We start from the raw sequence: 22,434 nt of genomic DNA, 5'->3' as shown, positions 1-22,434 counted from the left end.
GATTATGAATAATGTAGCTATGGTGATTTTGGGTGAATTATCACCTGTGAGACATGGATCAGAGATAGAGCACTAACTGAGTAGCTGAACTGTGTTTGACTTTAACAGTTGCTGTACATTGTCATTGATAACAATAACAGCAATGTCAAAGTTATGGCCCAGTAGTCTAACACTGGTGTTTATAGTCCATAATGTGTGATAATAGGTATCTTCTGTTGTTTTTTCCCTCTAGATATTGTCTAGATATTTTATCAGTTTCCATGACACTAGCAGGGAATGCAATGTTTGCTTTGAAAGGGAAGAATACCCAAATGTGGAACATCAGGCAATGATTAATTGCACATCGTGGTACCATTTTAGCAGTGCATATCTCAGAGTACATTCCAACAGTGGTCAGTTATGGACACTGGACAGTACTCTATATGCATTCAACCCTGGCACTGTAAACAGTGTTGCATAGAGAGCTTTTTTAAAAACCTTTATTTTAGCAGGGAATCCCATTGAAACCAAGGTCTCTTTTGCAAGGGAGCCTTGCATACATACAGTAAATATTGATTAACACTGAACAGAAATTAGCCCAAAAACAAGCAAACCCACTATTTGTTTTGACATCATCATATTTAATAGGTTCCAAATACAAACAATACACATTCACATCCTTTAGAATACAGTACATTTGGCACACAGCAAAATGCTTACAATGACAATAACACTAATAAATGGCAAAGGAATTCAAAATAAAACATCAGTCAGGTGACAAATTGTACATATAAAGCTTCACAATACAGAAACCGAAAATTAAATCCGGTTACCCAGACCCAGAAACAAGCCTTGTCCTGGTTTAAAAAGCCATTTCAATAGATATTCTTTATTGAACATGCTTTTTAGTCCAGAAGTAGTCTTAATTAGGGTCTGGGAAACCGATCCTAAATGTAGAGGTACATACAGTAATATAATTCATATGTCTGTATGTTTTATTCTACTGTATGTAAAAAAATACATAATACTCAGCCAGACATATTTTTACACACAATTTAAGAGGTACTTCTCCAGCCATGTACAGTATATTATACTTATTGAGCGTTACTGGTTCAATGACTTTACAACAGACCAAATGGGTTTCCTATGTGCTGTTCTTTTCTTCTTCCTATTACAGACAGTTTAAAAAGTCCAAATAAAAGAAGGAGGATGGACAATTGGAGTTAGCATTTGGCATGGAGGATTTTGGACCTGCAGGGCCACCCTAGGACAGGGATCCGTCATCTTACAAAACACAAACATAAGAGGCCTAACATCGAGAAGCACAGACAAAACAGAGAGACTGTAAACCAGAGAGACAGGTAAATGAAATTAAAGGACACGATACAGACAGAGAGAAGAGGGTAGATATGAGCTATACGAGGGGAGACAAGTACTGTAACGGTTACCTCCTAAAAAACTGGCATAAGGAAACAGCATTGTGCCAGCCTGAATGGTGACGTCTGTCAAATGTCCTCTTCACCTTCAGATCCTTTAACACGGTTCTCATGTTGCTATGCACTAACTGGGTAACAGAGGGGGATCATGTGATCCATTGACACAGGTGCCTACGTGTCAAATGCATGGGCGCTTTAGGTGTATGAAAGGCCTACATGCAGTGGTGTGTGTGCTGGGGGGGCGTTAAGCATTTTCAGGATCTAGTATGAGAGGCATGTTTAAAGCCTTTTAAATACTGCTCGATCAGTATTGCGTTGACAGTTGACGCCATGATACTGTCCACTATTACTACTGTTACTACCACTGTTGCTACAGTTACTCCTGCTCCCCATACCATAACTGCTACTGCTAGTGGAGCTAGCACTATTATACATGCTACTAATAATACTACATCTACACTACTAAAACTACTACTACAATAACAAATGCTACGGCTCCTTCTACAGTACTGCTACTTTCACTACCACAGTGCCACCCCTGCCTCTTCAATTGCAAATAGTCCTACTACTATCACTCCAAATTTCAAATGTTACTTTAAAGTTTCTACTCCAAAATGGAATTGTACTACTTGCAGTATTGAAACAAAGCAACATGGTTATTGATAGAATTTGAGAGTAGATTGGACTTTACCTTGATTTGGTGTAGGCCTGCAATAAACCATATACTGGTCAGAGAGTTATTAGGCATGAGTGCATTAAGAAGGTCAATGGTTTCCATAAAATGAATTAATCCAATAGCTTTGCTACCTTTGGTTACATTGATGTTTTAAAGAGATATGCTATAGGAAATGTTGACCTTTTCAAAGAGAGTTAAGGAGAGAGGGCAGGGAAAGGGGTGGTGGGGTGGTTTGATGGAGCATTCTGAAGGAAGCACATAGACATGGCTATCAGCTGAGTTGAGGACAGGCAAATGAAAACAGCCATGTATATATATGTAAAAACCAAACAGAACAACAGCAAAGAGTCAGCGGAGGGAAGAACAGTGAAGACACCTGGGAAGAAAGAAAAGGAAAGCAAAAACAGACCGAAACAGACACAGAATATTGCACATGGACATTGTAACGTTTTCATATTCTAATAATACACAATAATATCATATGCATGACCATGCAAAGGATGATACCTCTATTTCTCCAAGAAGTCCACAGGCTTCTATATACAAGGTGGTCTGTGCAGAGGGAAAGACACGGTAATCTGGTGATGCCTTCACCCACATGATTGTGAGTCTTGTTGCATAGCAGGGAAATCCAGGATTTCAAACTCTGAGCAACAAGACAATCCAGTAAAATCACAACAAATCAAACATAATGAACTAAAACACACAATGAAATAAAACCGACCCAATGAAATGTAAAAAGCTTCAAAAGGGCCATTCTCATGAACCCACTGCCTATATCGCACACTCAAAAACAAACTCGCACAAACTACTACCTCGCAGTATACTAACACACACACACGTGCACGCAAACAGATGCGATACATTCAGTTGTATCCCCACGATCACTCATGCATACAAGCACATTCTTCCACATTGAAACCCATGGCATTCATTTGGAATATATGAATCTATACTACCATAACACTGTGGGCATATCTACAATACGTAACTGGTTCGCAGTTACACACAAAAGGCATTTGATGTACTATACATGGACTCATTCTAATTCTGGCGTTGTTTTGATCGTGAGGAAACTTTGAAACAGTATCAATAGTTACAGGCTTCTCTTTTTTATTGATACTGTGAACCAATTGTTTTTTTATAGCTTTTTTAAATACAATCATTGGTTCTAAGGATTTGGTTTTTCGCATTCAAACACGACAGAGGAGATTCTAGTACATCGAGAGACTTAAAGGACAGCTTGAGAAATTACAGATTAATATAATAATATCATTGTTTCAGTGTCATATACTCACTGAGGAACTAGGATATTTGTCGAAACAGTTGAAAGTATGACCTATCGTACGAAGACCTTGTCGAACAAGACCCCTGCCCAAAGCACACATAACCCCTGACCTTTTAATCCTTATATACACATAAAGTTGACACCGTCACACAAACATTCCCTGTTCATTTCATAGTCCACTGGAAAGGGCCTTGTGACATAATCTGGGGCAGGACTGTGAGGAGCTTTCATCACTGTTATCAGCCCGGGCCAAGGGCCAGGCTATATTCAGTCTCAGGAGGCCAATCCATTGGCCACCCACCACCACAATGAGTTTTTTTTTTTTACCGCTCTGATTGGATCAGGAGTGATCTGGACCAGCCAATAGGAACTTGATAATAAAGCAGATGGGCTTCCTATATGACCTACTCTCGAATTACATAGATTTTTAACATAGAAAACATGCACTGATGGACAGACAGAAAAATATACTGGTACAGCGCTGTAGATGATCAGGTTTATGTTTTGGAGCTGTTACTAATCAGAGGCCCTAATGGCCGGAGTGTTGTATGAGTGTGTGAATGTAATAATTTACTCTGTGTGTATTGTACACTATATTTCTGGATGTCTGTATGTGAGAATATATGTATGTGTGTGTGTTCGTGAATGCGAGTGTGTATGTCAGTGTTTCTGCATATACATGTATGTGTGTCTATACATGCATGTGTGTGTGTTGGTGTGCGTGCATAAACACAAAGATGAGGCAGACAGCATCTGTGTGTGTGTGTGTGTGTGTGTGTGTGTGTGTGTGCAGGCCTTAGGACAGAGTCTCCTCCCCTCCAAAGTAGGAGAAACCCTTGAACTCATCTTGGTTAATCTGCTTAATAATGGCATCTTCTACAGGGGTGAGGACAGGCTCCTCGCGAGTGAAGTCCTGGTCAAAGTTGTTCACGTCCCTTTTGGTTTTCTGTACAGGAGCAGAAAGGAAGGGAAGCAGGAGGGATAGTAAGGAAAAACAGGATGATGACTTCCAAATTAGATCTCTGAAAACATTTCTAAAGACAGTCATAGTGTTATTACTAGTGAATTAGTGTCACACGTGGATTGATTGTTGTTTGTGTTTCCTTGATAAAGTCATTATAAAGCAAGACTGATTGACATAATAGACATGGATGGAGTAATCACAGAACCTTTCTTTCATGCCCCCAGTTCTCTCATTCACGTTGTGTGATTGTTGAGGTGCTCGTCGCCCCCTCTCTGTGTACATGGGAACAGGACGGACCCTTCCCCTCACACCCCTTCAGGCATTTCATACCAACTCATACCCAGCCCATTCCGCAGCTCTCTATCTTTACACTATACACACACAGGAATATTGATGCTTGGATACAGATCGTAAGATCGTAACTTAAGTCAGTTTTCTACAGCAGGAAAATATTCCTGCAGCCACAGGAAATTTGAATTTGTCACGACTTCCCCCGAAGTCGGCTCCTCTCCTTGTTCGGGCGGCGTTCGGCGATCAACGTCACCAGCTTTCTAGCCATCACCGCTCCATTTCTCATATATCCATTTGTTTAGTCTTGTTTCATACACATGGTTTTCATTCCATAGTCACACTGCATGTATTTAGTCCTCTGTTCCCCTCCATGTCTTTGTGTGTAATTGTTTATTGTTAATGGTGTATGTTCACACGCTATACTTTTGTATTCATGTTCTGTGTTTTTTGGGCACTTAGATGTCATGTTGTGCCTATTTTCTGACCTGAATAAAGGTGCACCTGTTTACTCTACTCTCCTCTCCTGCACCTGACTTCGCCTCCCTTACACAGCCTTAACAGAATTACACACCTACTATGGAGTCAGCAGGAGCAGGTACCCCGGTTAGAGGAGTCGAGGAGCGCGTCCAGGAACATTCGGCTATGTTACAACATCTTTGTGCCATGATGGATCACGTTGTCCAGACCATGGACCGCTGGGAGAGACAGGAAAGCTCTAACGAGCCTCAGAGATCCCAGCTCTAAAGGAGCCTCAGAGAACCCCAGCTCTAACGAGCCTCAGAAATCCCAACTCTAACGAGCCTCAGAGACCCCAGCTCTAACGAGCCTCGACCAGCGCAACCGGGGTTGCCTCTACCCGTCCCATCCGGAGCCAGTCCCAGTGGGATACGTCTCTCCCTTCCCAGGGAGTAAGATGGAACAGCCACACAGTGCCAGGGATTCCTATTACAACTGGACCTTTGCCTGGCCACTGTGCACCCAGCTCCCTCGGGAAGGGAGAGAGTGTCTGCCCTCGTCTCATGCCTCTCAGGGAGAGCTCTGGAGTGGGCAAACGCCGTGTGGGGAGAAGATGACGCGACGTTGGACCACTTCGAGAAGTTCACCCGTTGCTTCCGGGCCGTCTTCGACCATCCGCCTGAAGGGAGAGCAGCGGGAGAACGGCTCTTCCATTTGAGGCAGGGCACGAGGAGCGCCCAGGAATTCGCCTTGGAATTCCGGACCTTGGCCGGCGAGAGGGCGCCCGACATGAGCTGGCCAGCAGGGATGCCACCATCTCCTTCGACCAACTGGTGGATTTGTCCATTCGGTTGGATAACCTGCTGGTCAACCGCGGACGTCCAGAGGGTTAGCTCATCATAACCCCATTATTTCCTGGCAACAGAGGACTCTCACGGGGTGGTCGCGAGAGTGCTTGAGGAGGTGTGTAGGGGTTTATGTTGGTGCTCCCATGGTGGAAAGTCCAGACCAGGTCTCCGCCATGTGCATCCCCCCAGAATATGCTAATTTGGCTCTCACCTTCTGTAAATAGAAGGCGACTCAATTATTACCACATCGACGGGGGATTGTGCGATAAATCTCCTGGCAGACGCTGCGCTTCCCAGGAGTCACGTGTATCCCCTGTCGCAAGCGGAGACGGTGGCTATGGGGACTTATTTCTCCGAATCCCTGCGTCAGGGGTACATTCGGTCCTCCACTTCACCCGCCTCCTCGAGTTTCTTTTTTGTGAAGAAGAAGGATGGAGGTTTACACCCGTGCATTGATTATCGAGGTCTCAATCAAATCACGGTGAGGTACAGTTACCCGCTACCTCTTATCGCCACGGCGATTGAGTCAATGCACGGGGTGCACTTCTTCACGAAAACTGGATCTCAGGAGGGCGTATAACCTGGTGCGTATCCGGGAGGGAGACGAGTGGAAGACAGCGTTTAGTACCACCTGAGGGCATTATGAGTACTTAGTCATGCCTTACGGGTTGATGAATGCTCCATCAGTTTCCCAATCCTTTGTAGATGGGATTTTCAGGGACGTGCACGGGCAAGGTGTAGTGGTGTATATCGATGACATCCTGATATACTCAGCTACACGCGCCAGAGGTAAGCTACACCCCTTACCCATTCCACAACGACCGTGGTCACACTTGTCTGTGGATTTTTTAACCGATCTACCTCTTTCACAGGGAAACACTACGATCCAGGTCGTTGTGGATAATTTCTCTAAGTCCTGTCGTCTCCTCCCTCTGCAAGGTCTTCCTATTGCCCTACAGACTGCGGAACCCCTGTTTAATCACGTCTTCCGGCACTACGGGGTGCCTGAGGATATAGTGTCTGATCGGGGTCCCCAGTTCACGTCGAGAGTTTGGAAGGCGTTCATGGAACGTCTGGGGGTCTCGATCAGTCTTGCCTCAGGTTTTCACCTCGAGAGTAACGGGCAGGTAGAGAGAGTCAACCAGGAGGTGGGCAGGTTTCTGCGGTCCTATTGTCAGGACTGCCCGGGGGAGCGGGCGGATTTCGTGCCCTGGGCCGAGATGGCACAGAACTCACTTCGCCACTCCTCCACTAACCTCTCACCCTTTCAATGCGTATTGGGGTACCAGCCGGTTCTGGCGCCGTGGCATCAGGGTCAGACCGAGGCTCCTGCAGTGGACGACTGGTTCAGGCGCGCGGAGGAGACATGGGAGGCCGCCCATGTTCACCTCCAGCGAGCCGCGCTTCACCGAAGACCAGCAGGGACCGTCACCGCAGTGAGACCCCGGTGAACCGGGTCTGGCTCTCGACCCGAAATAAACCAGAATAAAAGTGTGCCTGTTTACTCTACTCTGCTCTCCTGTACCTGAATTCGCCTCCCTTACACAGCCTTAACAGAATTATTGTGTGGATTACAATTAATATAAATGTTTGTAGCGATCAAAAACCCCCATCTTAAGCGTAATTCAAGTCTGAAATTTCAAAGTGGACATTACTAACTACAGAAACCTTTTAAACCTCAAATACACTACAAGTAAAAAAGGGTCAATTTCACGCCATGTATTGAATTCAAAATCAAATGAATTGTGAACATGAAAAAGTATGTTTTTTTGAGGACGGGTGAAATAATGGATGTTGAAATCAAAAACCAAACAATTGAAAGCAAAATGTATAGGATTATAAACAAAAATAAGACATCAATAGCAATCATACCGCGGGCATGACAAAACATGTATTTTACTGCTCTAATTACGTTGGTAACCAGTTTATAATAGCAATAAGGCACCTCAGGCGTTTGTGGTATATGGCCAATATACCATGGCTAAGGGCTGTATGCAGGCACTCTGCTTTGCTTCGTGCATAAAAAACAGCCCTTAGCTGTGGTATATTGGCCATATACCACACCCCCTTGTGCGTTATTGCTTAAGTATACACTTGAATAAGCATAAGAGGATAAATACATAAGTCTATGACTTATTTCCATGTTGAAGGTTAGAGGTTAATAATGGTGAGGGAGGAACAGTAAGGGCCCTAAAACATACAGTACGGTATGTTCCCTAATAGTTCAGACACACTCCATGGTGAAGTTTACCCTAGGTGCAGATCTAGAATCAGCTTCCCCTCCTCCAATCCTAACCTTAAAATGCTAAACTGACCCAAGATCAGCGTTTACAGGCAACTTCACCCTACATGGTCTGAGCTATAAGTGCTAACTCACAATGCGAGGTTTGAAGGGTGGTTTGACCCTCTTCTGCTCCAGCAGAACCCAGTCGATCTCCTTGAAGAAGGGATGAACCTTGATGGCCTCCTCCAAGCCCTGGGTGATCACACAGCCCAGACGCTTGTTTGGACTCTTCGTCATGAACTACAGGACAGGGAAACAGGCAGATGGATAAAGGGGGAAGGGAAATAAAGGTACTTGACTTAATCCTCTTGGCCCCCTTAGGAACATGGGGCAAGGATGTGAATGTTAGGAAGAGAGAAATAGAGGTGAAAGAGCAAGAGTGAGGGGTTCAGACGGTCAAGTGGTGCAGAGTGGTCTTAGTGATCTGATCTGTGGTCATCGTTAAGAGACCAGTGGTCATTTGAAGAATCTAGTGGTCAGATATGACCTTTAGGACCTCTGGGCCGGGTAATGTGACCAAAGTACCAGTGAGACTGATCACAGAGTAACACGTGCCGGTCCAAGGCAAGCACGCCTGCTTTCCCACAAGGCTTTGCAAACAGGCAGGGGACGGCCAAAGTAAACGCATGACTTGTGATGGAAAAAAGATCACACAGGAACTTGGGACACACACACAAACTAACACACTCACAGGAATATTCTGCAACACTAAAACACAAATATAGAATTACACAATGTCCATACACACCACCAAACAGGACACAAACGAAAAAGCACGTAATTCACATCCACACACAAGCACAGGACACTAACAAATATTACACACTCCCCCACGCACACAGAAAGCCGGCCGCGTTCTTGGAAGAGGAGGACCCTCTGAATGCTGGGGCGGCTCACCCCTGCCTCCCCGATTGTGCGATTACACAAGCCCCGAAACCACCAGAGAACACAAACACGCTGTTCTTTTCCCACATGAAGTGCAACGTCTCCCAGGCCTCTCTCCCCAGCCCACACAGCACTGCACAGCCACTCTGGCTCTCTGAACTAATTCCACCCAGCCCTGCTCATCCTTGCTCCTCACTCTGCTAATCACTGAACACCACTTTACTACCTCACCAGACACAGGCAGAGAGAGAGAGACAGCAGGAGGAGGAAGAGGAGGAGGAGACGACAATAAGGTAAGGTGTGGGGAGGAAAGGGGGGCTGATAAAGAACAAGTGGAATAACAAGTGGGAAAGATATGAAGAAAGAGGGGATAAAAAGGAGAGCAAAGAGGGATGGTTAGAGATACAGGCAGACTAGGACAGGGAGATCAACTGTAGGTTACTGACCGCTTTCAGGATGGAGACTGCCTCCTTGCTTAGCCACACTGGGTAGAGGACATCATCGTGGAGAATGGACTCAAACAGGTCATCCTCATTGTCAGCCTCGAAGGGGGGCTGGCCCGCCATCATCTCGTACATAAGCACCCCCAGAGCCCACCAGTCCACAGAGGGGCCATATTCTAGCTCCTGTAGGATCTAAACACACAGGGGGACAGGAAACAATGTAACACCATCTCATACAAAAGCTCCTTTAGGATCTAAAAAACACAGGGGCAGAGGAAACACCAACACCAGCTACACTACAGCAGGATTTACAAGGTAGTAAGGGGGAACAGAATACTTGTGATACCAGCTCATTAGGGATGATATAATATGAGAATGAGTAGAACAAATGAGTACATGAGTTTGATTGATTGAGTGATATATTGAGTGATTGATTGAGTAATTTATTGATTGATTAATTTATTGATTGAGTAATTTATTGATTGATTGAGTAATTTATTGATTGAGTGAGTAATTTAGTGATTGATTGAGTCATTTAGTGATTGATTTAGTCATTTATTGATTGAGTAATTTATTGATTGACTGAGAAATTTATTGATTGATTGAGTAATTTATTGATTGATTGAGTAATTTATTGAGTGATTGAGTGAGTCATTTATTGAGTGATTAATGTATTGAGTGAGCTTTTTTTATGAAACGGTGAGAGAGAAGCAGAGTAGAGGGTAAAGAGTCGAGTCAATGAAAGAGTACAACATGTGAGAGAGTAACTTATGGAATTGATGGTTGAGTACTGTCAGACTGTCCCAGATAAGTGAGTGGGTGGTTTACTGTCAGACAATCCCAGGTGAATGGGTGGTTTACTGTCAGACTGTCCCAGATGAATGGGTGGTTGAGTACTGTCAGACTGTCCCAGATGAATGGATGTTTTACTGTCAGACTGTCCCAGATGAATGGGTGGTTTACTGTCAGACTGTACCAGATGAATGGGTGGTTGAGTACTGTCAGACTGTCCCAGATAAATGGATGTTTTACTGTCAGACTGTCCCAGATGAATGGGTGGTTGAGTACTGTCAGACTGTCCCAGATGAATGGGTGGTTGAGTACTGTCAGACTGTCCCAGATAAGTGAGTGGGTGGTTTACTGTCAGACAATCCCAGGTGAATGGGTGGTTTACTGTCAGACTGTCCCAGATGAATGGGTGTTTGAGTACTGTCAGACTATCCCAGATTAATGGGTGGTTGAGTACTGTCAGACTGTCCCAGATGAATGGATGTTTTACTGTCAGACTGTCCCAGATGAATGGGTGGTTGAGTACTGTCAGACTGTCGCAGATCAGTGAGTGGGTGGTTTACTGTCAGACTGTCCCAGATAAATGGATGTTTTACTGTCAGACTGTCCCAGATGAATGGGTGGTTGAGTACTGTCAGACTGTCCCAGATGAATGGGTGGTTGAATACTGTCAGACTGTCCCAGATAAGTGAGTGGGTGGTTTACTGTCAGACAATAAATGGGTGGTTTACTGTCAGACTGTCCCAGATGAATGGGTGGTTTACTGTCAGACAATCCCAGATGAATGGGTGGTTTACTGACAGACTGTCCCAGATGAATGGGTGGTTTACTGACAGACTGTCCCAGATGAGTGGGTGGTTTCCTGCCAGACTGTCCCAGATTAATGGGTGGTTTACTGCCAGACTGTCCCAGATGAATGGGTGGTTTACTGCCAGACTGTCCCAGATGAATGGGTGGTTTACTGTCAGACTGTACCAGATGAATGGGTGGTTGAGTACTGTCAGACTGTCCCAGATAAATGGATGTTTTACTGTCAGACTGTCCCAGATGAATTGGTGGTTTACTGCCAGACTGTCCCAGATGAATGGGTGGTTGAGTACTGTCAGACTGTCCCAGATAAATGGATGTTTTACTGTCAGACTGTCCCAGATGAATGGGTGGTTTACTGCCAGACTGTCCCAGATGAATGGGTGGTTTACTGACCGACTGTCCCAGATTAATGGGTGGTTTACTGTCAGACTGTAGAGGGTAGTGGGTAGAGGTTAGAGTGTAGAGAATGAAGGGTAGTTAGTAGAGGGTAGTGGGTAGAGGATGAAGGGCAGTGGATGGAGGGTAGTGGGTAGAGGATGAAGGGTAGTGGGTAAAGGATGAAGGGTAGTGGGTAGAAGATGAAGGGTAGAGGGTAGAAGATGAAGGGTAGAGGATGAAGGCTAGTGTGTAGAGTGTAGTGGGTAGAAGGAGGGTTGAAGTTTACCTCAGGAGCGATGTAGTCAGGGGTCCCACAGAAGGTGGTGGTGGTGACTCCGTTGAGGATCCCCTCCTTACACATGCCAAAGTCAGCCAGCTTACAGTGGCCATGTGCATCCAACAGGATGTTATCCAATTTCAGATCTCTGGAGAGATAGAGACAAAATGAGGTCTGAGAGGTCAGAGTGAAACAGTTACAGAGGTCAGAGATAGAAGAGTATTAATCTGGCAGAGACAAATGAGACAAAAATAAATAAAAAGTCACTGTGTCATCACATTTATTGGAGATGTATAGATCTGCCACTCTGCCACAAATTAGGGGAGAGGTGGTAGGGTTAGGGGAAAATAATATATTTTTAAAAACTCTGCCAACACTGCTGAAGAAAATACTAGGGGAAACACTGCAATGCCAAATATACTCTCAGTGTTCCTACTCAGTGAACAGACACAATGCCAAATATACTCTCAGCGTTCCTACTCATTGACAGACACAACGCCAAATATACTCTCAGTGTTCCTACTCAGTGAACAGACACAACGCCAAATATACTCTCAGTGTTCCTACTCAGTGAACAGACACAACGCCAAATATACTCTCAATGTTCCTACTCAGTGAACAGACACAATGCCAAATATACTCTCAGCGTTCGTACTCATTGACAGACACAATGCCAAATATACTCTCAGCGTTCCTACTCATTGACAGACACAATGCCAAATCTACTCTCAGTGTTCCTACTCAGTGAACAGACACAACACCAAAGGACTTTCTCAGTATGGAGGCCAAAAGCACTGTGAGGAGCTATCTGCACTATGGAGGCTACTCTTGGTTCACACGTACAGTATGCACACAAACACACACAGAATGTTCCACAGACACAGAGTTGTGTGTCTCTCCATCGCTCCTCTCCTTTATTGTGGGCAGTGAGAGAGAGATGGAGGGTGCTGTTGGAAATGGCAGGAGGGGAGGAACAGGAGAGAAGATAAGAGGTCTGATGAAAGATGCCAGGGAGTGGCATGAAACCAGTCAGGTCAGGGTTTGATGGTTGATTGCTGAAAATATGTCAACATCTTTTAACAGATGCCATTCAGCCCAAGGTGTTTTCACAAAACAGCCTCCACGACCTGGGATTGTGTGTGTGTGAGTGTGAGGCCGTTACACAACTGTTCTGTTTCAGAGAGACCTAAAAAGGACACATCAACAATCTGCATGATTCTCCTTGGGAGTGAAGTGGTAGGTTTAGGTGGGTTCATTCATCCTTATAAAACATTGATTAGTGCAGGTAATGTTACTATAGAGCAGTGTTACAATTTTTTGTAAGGGGGCCACATTGGGTTGATACAATCATTCATAGGTTCATAAAGAATCTTGAATTTGTTGTACTTTTTCTTCCAATATTATCAATGATCAATTGAGAGCAAATTCAGAGCAATAGAGCACATGCAATTGATTTGATGTACAGCACAACACAAATATAAACACACACATCAAATAGGCTACATCACATGTATAAGACCCATATTAAGGGTTACCTCAGTAGTTGGATGAGTGAAAATGTCCCTTCTGCATCTTGATTGAATTCATTCTAAATTTATAGTCTGTTGTTGCTATCCTTGTGAGGCAATCAAGGTGTGCATTGGTCAGCCTGTTTCTCTGTTTTTGTTTCACAATTTTCAAACACATAATCGGGCAATGTCTCTTACATCAGTGCTTTCGTCAAGCGCAATACTAAATCACGGTGCCACGGATATGTCATTAATCAGTTGCTTACCGATGTCCTCGCCAATGTCTTCTATGCCCCTTGTTATGGTCGAGTCTGAGAGTTGCAGTCCCTTAATTTGCTTTAAAATAGCTTCCTTGTTTGTGAAATTAGCATACACTATTTCGGTTGAGGCCCAAAACATTTTTGGACAATATCCGCGTCTGTGAAGGCTTTGTTTCTCGCCAGTATCCAAGCAATCTCATATGTTGCATCTGTCATTTTCTCTGCAACAGTGCTAGATCTGTCCATCATTTGTTGTTGTTCTTTGAGTTGCGCTATTTGGTTGTTTCTGAGGTTGCTTTGTGGCGGATATGTTTTGTCAAAGTGGGCATGGTGCGACTGGAAATGTTGCTCTAAATTTGCTCGTTTAAAACAATTGACTGCCTTCTGTTCTGGCAAATAAGACAAAGTGAACTAGTCCCATTATGCAGTACAAAAACTACTTGTATGTCCATGTCTCTTGGAACTTTCGGTGTGCTTCTTGAATCGACCGTATCCTTCTCTTAGCCACCGGAGCCACGCTATTTTGGCCTTTCTGTTAGCTACTTAAGCTAGCTGCATTTCCCCGCTGCCATCTTCCTGATTTTCCTGGTTCTCCAGTGGTTGTTGATCATAGCTGTCACCTTGTTCTCCAGCTCTCCCCCCTCATTTTCATTGTCAATAGCTTTACGTTTCTATTTTACAATAAATCGATCCATGGTTACCAGACTGCAAGATTAGCTAGTAGCAAACTGATATGTGTCGGTCGCTGTAGCTGAGCAGTTGCGTACTATTTTGGAAAACGATCTATTGCGGCCTTTCTGTTCAACGGCTGCGCTATACTGCCATCTATCTGCCGTCCAAGGAACAATATGTATATTCAATGTAGTGATTCAGGCATGCATTAAACACATTAAATTGAAATTGCATCATTGTTATGTATTATGAATGGAAAATAGGAAAATCACAGCGAGCCGCAAATTAAGGGCTCATGAGGCCCAATGTGCTATGTATGAATATGGCAACTCATCTATGCTGTGAAAATCGGGGATGATGTAATAACATCTGGTATCTGGCATACATTGCAAGAATTCAAAAAGCGTTTGAATACATGCATGCACTCTTACAAGCTCCACATTTTGTGCTAAGGCCTCATGTTTCAAAGATGTTCCAGACGTTTCTATCAGGACATATCCCCCCTCTCTCTCTGCCCCATCCCTATGTCTTTCCATATCTGTCAGCCCACCCTCTCTTTCCCAATCTGTCAGCCCACCCTCTCTTTCCATATCTGTCAGCCCACCCTCTCTTTCCATATCTGTCAGCCCACCCTCTCTTTTCCAATCTGTCAGCCCAACCTCTCTTTCCATATCTGTCAGCAAACCCTCTCTTTACATATCTGTCAGCCCACCCTCTCTTTCCCAATCTGTCAGCCCACCCTCTCTTTACATATCTGTCAGCCCACACTCTCTTTCCATATCTGTCAGCCCACCCTCTCTTTCAATATCTGTCAGCCCACCCTCTCTTTCCATATCTGTCAGCCCACCCTCTCTTTCCCAATCTGTCAGCCCACCCTCTCTTTACATATCTGTCAGCCCACACTCTCTTTTCCATATCTGTCAGCCCACCCTCTCTTTCCCAATCTGTCAGCCCACCCTCTCTTTCCATATCTGTCAGCCCACCCTCTCTTTTCCATATCTGTCAGCCCACCCTCTCTTTCCATATCTGTCAGCCCACCCTCTCTTTCCACATCTGTCAGCCCACCCTCTCTTTCCATATCTGTCAGCCCACCCTCTCTTTCCATATCTGTCAGCCCACCCTCTCTTTCCATATCTGTCAGCCCACCCTCTCTTTCCATATCTGTCAGCCCACCCTCTCTTTTCCATATCTGTCAGCCCACCCTCTCTTTACATATCTGTCAGCCCACCCTCTCTTTCCATATCTGTCAGCCCACCCTCTCTTTCATATCTGTCAGCCCACCCTCTCTTTACATATCTGTCAGCCCACCCTCTCTTTCCATATCTGTCAGCCCACCCTCTCTTTCCCAATCTGTCAGCCCACCCTCTCTTTCCACATCTGTCAGCCCACCCTCTCTTTCCCAATCTGTCAGCCCACCCTCTCTTTCCATATCTGTCAGCCCACCCTCTCTTTCCCAATCTGTCAGCCCACCCTCTCTTTCCCAATCTGTCAGCCCACCCTCTCTTTTCCATATCTGTCAGCCCACCCTCTCTTTCCATATCTGTCAGCCCACCCTCTCTTTCCATATCTGTCAGCCCACCCTCTCTTTACATATCTGTCAGCCCACCCTCTCTTTCCCAATCTGTCAGCCCACCCTCTCTTTCCATATCTGTCAGCCCACCCTCTCTTTCCCAATCTGTCAGCCCACCCTCTCTTTCCATATCTGTCAGCCCACCCTCTCTTTCCATATCTGTCAGCCCACCCTCTCTTTCCATATCTGTCAGCCCACCCTCTCTTTACATTTCTGTCAGCCCACCCTCTCTTTCCATATCTGTCAGCCCACCCTCTCTTTTCCATATCTGTCAGCCCACCCTCTCTTTTCCATATCTGTCAGCCCACCCTCTCTTTCCATATCTGTCAGCCCACCCTCTCTTTCCCAATCTGTCAGCCCACCCTCTCTTTTCCATATCTGTCAGCCCACCCTCTCTTTTCCATATCTGTCAGCCCACGCTCTCTTTCCACCCACCAGGTCACATCACCTCATCTGTGTTATTACTTTGTTGATATTTTACAAATGTTCCATCCTGAGAATATATAACTTTTCTCCCAGTCAACCAGGTCCTTCCTGCCAAAACCGGACGTGTCATTCAAAAGCATTATAAAGCATATTTATTTATTTTTAACCTTTATTTAACTAGGCAAGTCAGTTAAGAACAAATTCTTATTTTCAATGACGGCCTAGGAACAGTGGGTTAACTACCTGTTCAAGGGCAGAACGACAGATTTTGTACCTTGTCAGCTCGGGGATTTGAACTTGCAACCTTTCGGTTACTAGTCCAATGCTCTAACCACTAGGCTACACTGCCGCCCCAATATAAATAGCCCTATGTCTGGATTTGATTAGAGCTTTGATCAAAAAGTACATTTATTTATTTATTTATTTATTTTACCTTTATTTAACCAGGTAGGCAAGTTGAGAACAAGTTCTCATTTACAATTGCGATATCCCGAGCCCGAGCCATACATTAAGCCATACACTTTATGAGCCATACACTTTATGAGCCCTACATTAAAGACATTTAATGAGCCCAAGCCCAAAAAAGCCCAGATGATTGTGCTTTTATCCAATACATATAAGACACGACAGAAAAACAGAAAAGCCCATAGATGTAGATAGCTATTTGCCCTCTTGGGTAAATAAATGAAACTATCTCCAGTAGGCTAATCTTTTTGAGTGTGAACTGTATTACTGCACAGTATTGTACACTGAGAATACAAAATATTAAGGACACCCAGTGGTGGGAAAAGTACCCAATTGTCATACTTGAGTAAAAGTAAAGATACCTTAATAGAAAATAACTCAAGTAAAAGTCAAAGTCACCCAGTAAAATTCTACATGAGTAAAAGTCTAAAAGTATTTGGTTTAAAATATACTTAAGTATCAAATTAAATGAAATTGCTAAAATATACTTAAGTATCAAAAGTAAAAGTAAAGGTATAAATAATTTCAAATTCCTTATATTTAGCAAACCAGACTACACCATTTCAATTTAAGGATAGCCAGGGGCACACTCCAACATTCAGACATCATTTACAAATTAAGCACGTGTGTAAAGTGAGTCCGCCAGAGCAGAGGCAGTAGGGATGACCAGGGATGTTCTGTTGAGAAGTGTGTGAATTGGACCATTTCCATGTCCTACTCTAATCATTCAAAATGCTTAGGGGTCAAGGAAAATGTATGGAGTAAAAGGTACAATATTTTCTTAAGGAATGTTGTGATGTGAAAGTAAAAGTAGTCAAAAATATAAATAGTAAAATAAAGTACAGATACCCCCCAAAAATACTTAGTACTTTACACCATATTCCTAATATTGAGTTGCAACCCCTCCTATTGCCCTCAAAAGGGGCTCAATTTATTGGGACATAGACTCTACAAGGTGTCGAAAGCGTTCCACAGGGATGCTGGCCAATGTTGAATCCAATGCTTCCCTCTACCGTACCCTTGCCCATTCAAAACCTTCTGAATGGCACACACACAATCCAAGTATCAATTGTCTCAAGGCATAAAAATCCTTCTTTAACCTGTCTTTTCCCCTTCATCTACGCTGATTGAAGTGGATTTACCAGTGACATCAATAAGGGATCATAGGTTTCACCTGGATTCACCTGGTCAGTCTATGTAATGGAAAGAGCAGGTGTCATAATGTTTTGTACACTCAGTATATAATACTGTATTATATGGACTGGAATTACACACATCATTCTAACCATGATAAAGCAGGGAGAGAACATGCGATTCTGGTGCAGTAAGTTACAAGTATAGGCTAGTGAATTAGATTTTAATTTTGAAATATAATAGGGCCTATTTGTATAATGAGTAGGCCGACGCCTATACTGTACACCTTTCATAATATTTCCCCTGCTGTTATTAGCCTACTTCCTATTTCTTCAACAGTTAAATTAAATACCTTCACTGTCCTTATTTTCATCATTCTAATGACATCATTGAATAATATAGGACTAGAAATAAATGCAGGAGGCTTTCTCCTCTCTTCATGAAGATTGAATGTTTATGGGTCTGAATAAATAACTGCTATAGCCTACTGTCATTACGCGTTCGCTCTTCTTTCAAACTACCTGTGAGTTCTACTGGCCGCTATATTTAACATTCAGCAAACAAGAGCTTGCATCCCTCTTCGAATAGTCTACTGCTATAAGAAATGCTAAAAAAAATGGTACTCCAAGAGCTAAGGAGTGGTTTTTAAGGAGAGGCCAGCGGAGCACAGGTCCATGGGTATTGCACAAGAGACAGAGGTTATAAATTAGAAGCTTATTATGCATAATCCATCATTAATGATCTAAATATAAGGCATAAGGCTAATACTGCAGTGAATGTATTACCTGAAAGAAGTAGCCTAGGACATCTATATACAGTTGAAGTCGGAAGTTTACATACACTTACGTTGGAGTAATAAAACCCATTGTTCAATCCCTCCACAAATTTCTTGTTAACAAACTATAGTTTTGGCATGTCGGTTAGGACATCTACTTTGTGCATGACACAAGTCATTCTTCCAACAATTGTTTACAGACAGATTATTTCACTTATAATTCACTGAATCACAATTCCAGTGGGTCAGAAGCTCACAAACACTAAATTGACTGTGCCTTTAAACAGCTTGGAAAATTCCTGAAAATGATGTCACAGCTTTAGAAGCTTCTGATAGGCTAATTGACATCATTAGAGTCAATTGGAGGTGTACCTGTGGATGTACTACTAAAGTGGTGATCCTAACTGACCTAAGACAGAGCATTTTTACTAGGATTAAATGTCAGGATTTGTGAAAAACTGAGTTTAAATGCATTTGACTAAGGTGTATGTAAACTTCCCACTTCAACTGTATGTGCACGTGTTTGTTTTGGGCTTCGTCCCCATCATGTTCATGGGCTCCCAAGTGGTGCAGTGGTCTAAGGCACTGCATCTCAGCTAGTATGTGACAGACAACCTGGTTCAAATCCATACTTTATTACAACTTGCTGTGTTTGGGATTCCCATAGGGTGGCACCCAGTGTTGTCTGAGTTTGGCTGTCATTGTAAATCTGCATTTTTTCTTTACTGACTTGCCTAGTTAAATAAAGATAAAACCATTTTTTTAAATGACGTATGCTATTTTGGGAAGATACATTTTTTAAAATATTTTTGCATTCCTGCTCCTGTTTCCTATCATTATACAACGTGACATGCCTAATGTCAAGTAGACATGGGCCATGTCCGAATACCTGTACTTGAGTTCTAAATAGGAGACATTTTGTGTTTGCGAAACAATGAAGTTTTATAGTATATGAAGAAAATAAAACATGTGTACTGTATGCTTTAAATGACAGATGCCATACTAATTTGGACTTTTCATCTAGTAGAATTTTCTGCACACTATTGAGGAAGAGAATCGTCTTTTGAGATCCACGTGTGTCTGACAAAGAGTCGCGCTTTACCTAAATGAACCAATGGCGGGAATCAATGCAAGTGAGCATTAGATGAGGCATTCTCAGTAGGATGAGCCTAGTATGCTGATTGATATGTGTTGCTTACTGCATTCATTTTTTTTAAAACAGTACATTCTAAATAGTACAGTATGTAGTTTAGTACACAGTATGAAGTTTAATTAAGTAGTATGGAAATCAGATTTCGGACACAGCCATAATCTCAAATAGACATTTTAGTACAAAGGCACTTGTAGCTTTAAGGTCAAGCTAACCTTGAAAAAATTTCCTTTTCAATTTCCTTTTCCAATTATTTCAGTTCTAAAAATGAATCTACCTGCGGCAAGGAAAATGGATACAACACAATGACCCAAGTATTAAATTAGACATTTGATGTAGCCTGCACAATAGATGATGACAATGATCAATGATTTTATTGCACAGCACTGTGTACCAGTGCTCTCTCCATGTGTAGCAGCAGGTGTTCAAGAGCGCTAATGGAATGATAGTTATTTGAAGAAGTTCATTGAGTATATACCCTGTGACAGTTACACTCAGATAACCTGGGTGCCAATGCCAATGTTTTCTCTTTGACTGGATTTGTTGTTGTTGAATAATATAATATATAATATGCCATTTAGCAGACTCTTTCATCCAAAGCGACTAACAGTAGTGCGCTCTTAGAAAAAAGGGTTATTCGACTGACCCCATAGGAGAACCCTTTGAATAACTCATTTTGGTTCCAGATAGAACCCTTTTGGTTTTTTAGATAGAACCCTTTTGGGTACCATGCAAAACTGTTTCCAGAGGGTTCTACATGGAACCCAAAAGAGTTCTAACTGGAACCAAAAAGGGTTCTACCTCAACCTAAAAACGGTTCTCATATGTGGACAGTTGCAGAACCCTTTAAGTCTTGCAGGTAGAAGCAGTCAGGTACCAATGCTATCATGTTGGTAGTTTGATCAAAGTTCTGGCCCTTGAATGTCTCTTTACTTCCTTGCACAGTCAGCCCATTTCGCTCTAGAGAGAAGGCCTTTTGGAGAGAAATCACATGACAGAAATTGCAATGCTGCAAGGCATTTCTCAAATATGAAATAGCTTTTGAGTCTTAAGCTGGCTGGTGAGGAGTTACAACGGATAACAGATCATACCATGCACCGACATGGGCCACATCTCTCATGAATAAAACATTTACAAAATCTGACATTAAAACCCCAACAAGAAACTTGCGTCAGAGTGTGCTTCCAACCAACAAACTCCAACTGAGATTATTGCTGGCAAAACAGAAAACAAACAGCTGTACGAGTATACAGTTGAAGTCACATTTAAATACTAGTAACAATTCCCTGTCTTAGGTCAGTTAGGATCACCACTTTATTTAAGAATGTGAAATGTCAGAATAATAGTAGAGAGAATAATTTATTTCAGCTTTTATTTCTTTCATCACATTCCCAGTGGGTCAGAAGTTTACATACACTCAATTAGTATTTGGTAACATTGTCTTTAAAATGTTGAACTTGGGTCAAACGTTTCAGGTGGCCTTCCACAAGCTTCCCACAACAAGTTGGGTGAATTTTAGCCCATCAGGTTTGTAGGCCTCCTTGCCCGCACATGTTTTTCAGTTCTGCCCACAAATTTTCTATAGGATTGAGGTCAGGGCTTTGTGATGGCCACTCATATACCTTGACTTTGTTGTCCTTAAGTCATTTTGCCACAACTTTGGAAGTATGCTTGGGGTCATTGTCCATTTGGAAGACCCATTTGCGACCAATCTTTAACTTTCTGACTGGTCTTGAGATGTTGCTTCAATATATCCACATAATTTTCCTGCCTCATGATGCCATCTATTTTGTGAAGTGCACCAGTCCCTCCTGCAGCAAAGCACCCCCACAACATGATGCTGCCAAACAGTTCTATTTTTGTTTCCTCAGATCAGAGGACATTTCTCCAAAAAGTACGATCTTTGTCCCCATGTGCAGTTGTAAACCGTAGTCTGGCTTTTTTATGGCGGTTTTGGAGCAATGGCTTCTTCCTTGCTGAGCGGCCTTTCAGGTTATGTCGATATAGGACTCGTTTTACTGTGGATATAGATACTTTTGTACCTGTTTCCTCCAGCATCTTCACAAGGTCCTTTGCTGTTGTTCATGGATTGATTTGCACTTTTCGTACGTTCATCTCTAGGAGACAGAATGCGTCTCCTTCCTGAGCGGTATGATGACTGCGTGTTCCCACAGTGTTTATACTTGCATACTATTGTTTGTCCAGATGAACGTGGTACCTTCAGGCATTTGGAAATTGCTCCCAAGGATGAACCAGACTTGTGGAGGTCTACCACTTTTTTCTGAGGTCTTGGCTGATTTCTATTGAAATACATCTACAGGTATACATCCAATTAACTCAAATGATGTCAATTAGCCTATCAGAAGCTTCTAAAGCCATGATATAATTTTCTGGAATTTTCCAAGCTGTTAAAAGTCAACTTAGTGTACGTAAACTTCTGACCCACTAGAATTGTGATACAGTGAATTCTAAGTGAAATAATCTGCCTGTAAACAATTGTTGGAAGAATTACTTGTGTCATGCACAAAGTAGATGTCCTAACCGACTTGCCAAAATGTTAGTTTGTTAACAAGAAATTTGTGGAGTGGTTAAAAAACAAGTTTTAATGACTCCAACCTAAGTGTATGTAAACTTCTGACTTCAACTGTACATATGGTAAATGAACAGGAA

General features: G+C 43.0%; 1 protein-coding gene across 1 annotated transcript in view; it reads right to left on the bottom strand.

Moving 5' to 3' along the window:
- Nucleotides 1–603: 603 nt before the first annotated feature.
- The window catches only part of LOC109870171 (protein kinase C epsilon type), a 157,221-nt gene continuing 135,390 nt past the window's right edge, over nt 604–22,434 (bottom strand). Inside the window, exons 12-15 of the mRNA XM_031804764.1 lie at nt 11,814–11,952; nt 9,554–9,742; nt 8,316–8,462; nt 604–4,325 (exon numbers count right to left, since the gene is read on the bottom strand). Of these exons, the coding sequence (XP_031660624.1) occupies nt 4,176–4,325; nt 8,316–8,462; nt 9,554–9,742; nt 11,814–11,952 (625 nt within the window). The 3' untranslated portion in view covers nt 604–4,175. The remainder of the gene's footprint in view (nt 4,326–8,315; nt 8,463–9,553; nt 9,743–11,813; nt 11,953–22,434) is intronic.

This window comes from Oncorhynchus kisutch, linkage group LG25 (genome assembly GCF_002021735.2).
Source record: "Oncorhynchus kisutch isolate 150728-3 linkage group LG25, Okis_V2, whole genome shotgun sequence".
Lineage (NCBI taxonomy): Eukaryota > Metazoa > Chordata > Actinopteri > Salmoniformes > Salmonidae > Oncorhynchus > Oncorhynchus kisutch.
Note: the sequence above shows the minus strand (reverse complement) of the source record. Positions and strands in the feature narration are given on the sequence as shown.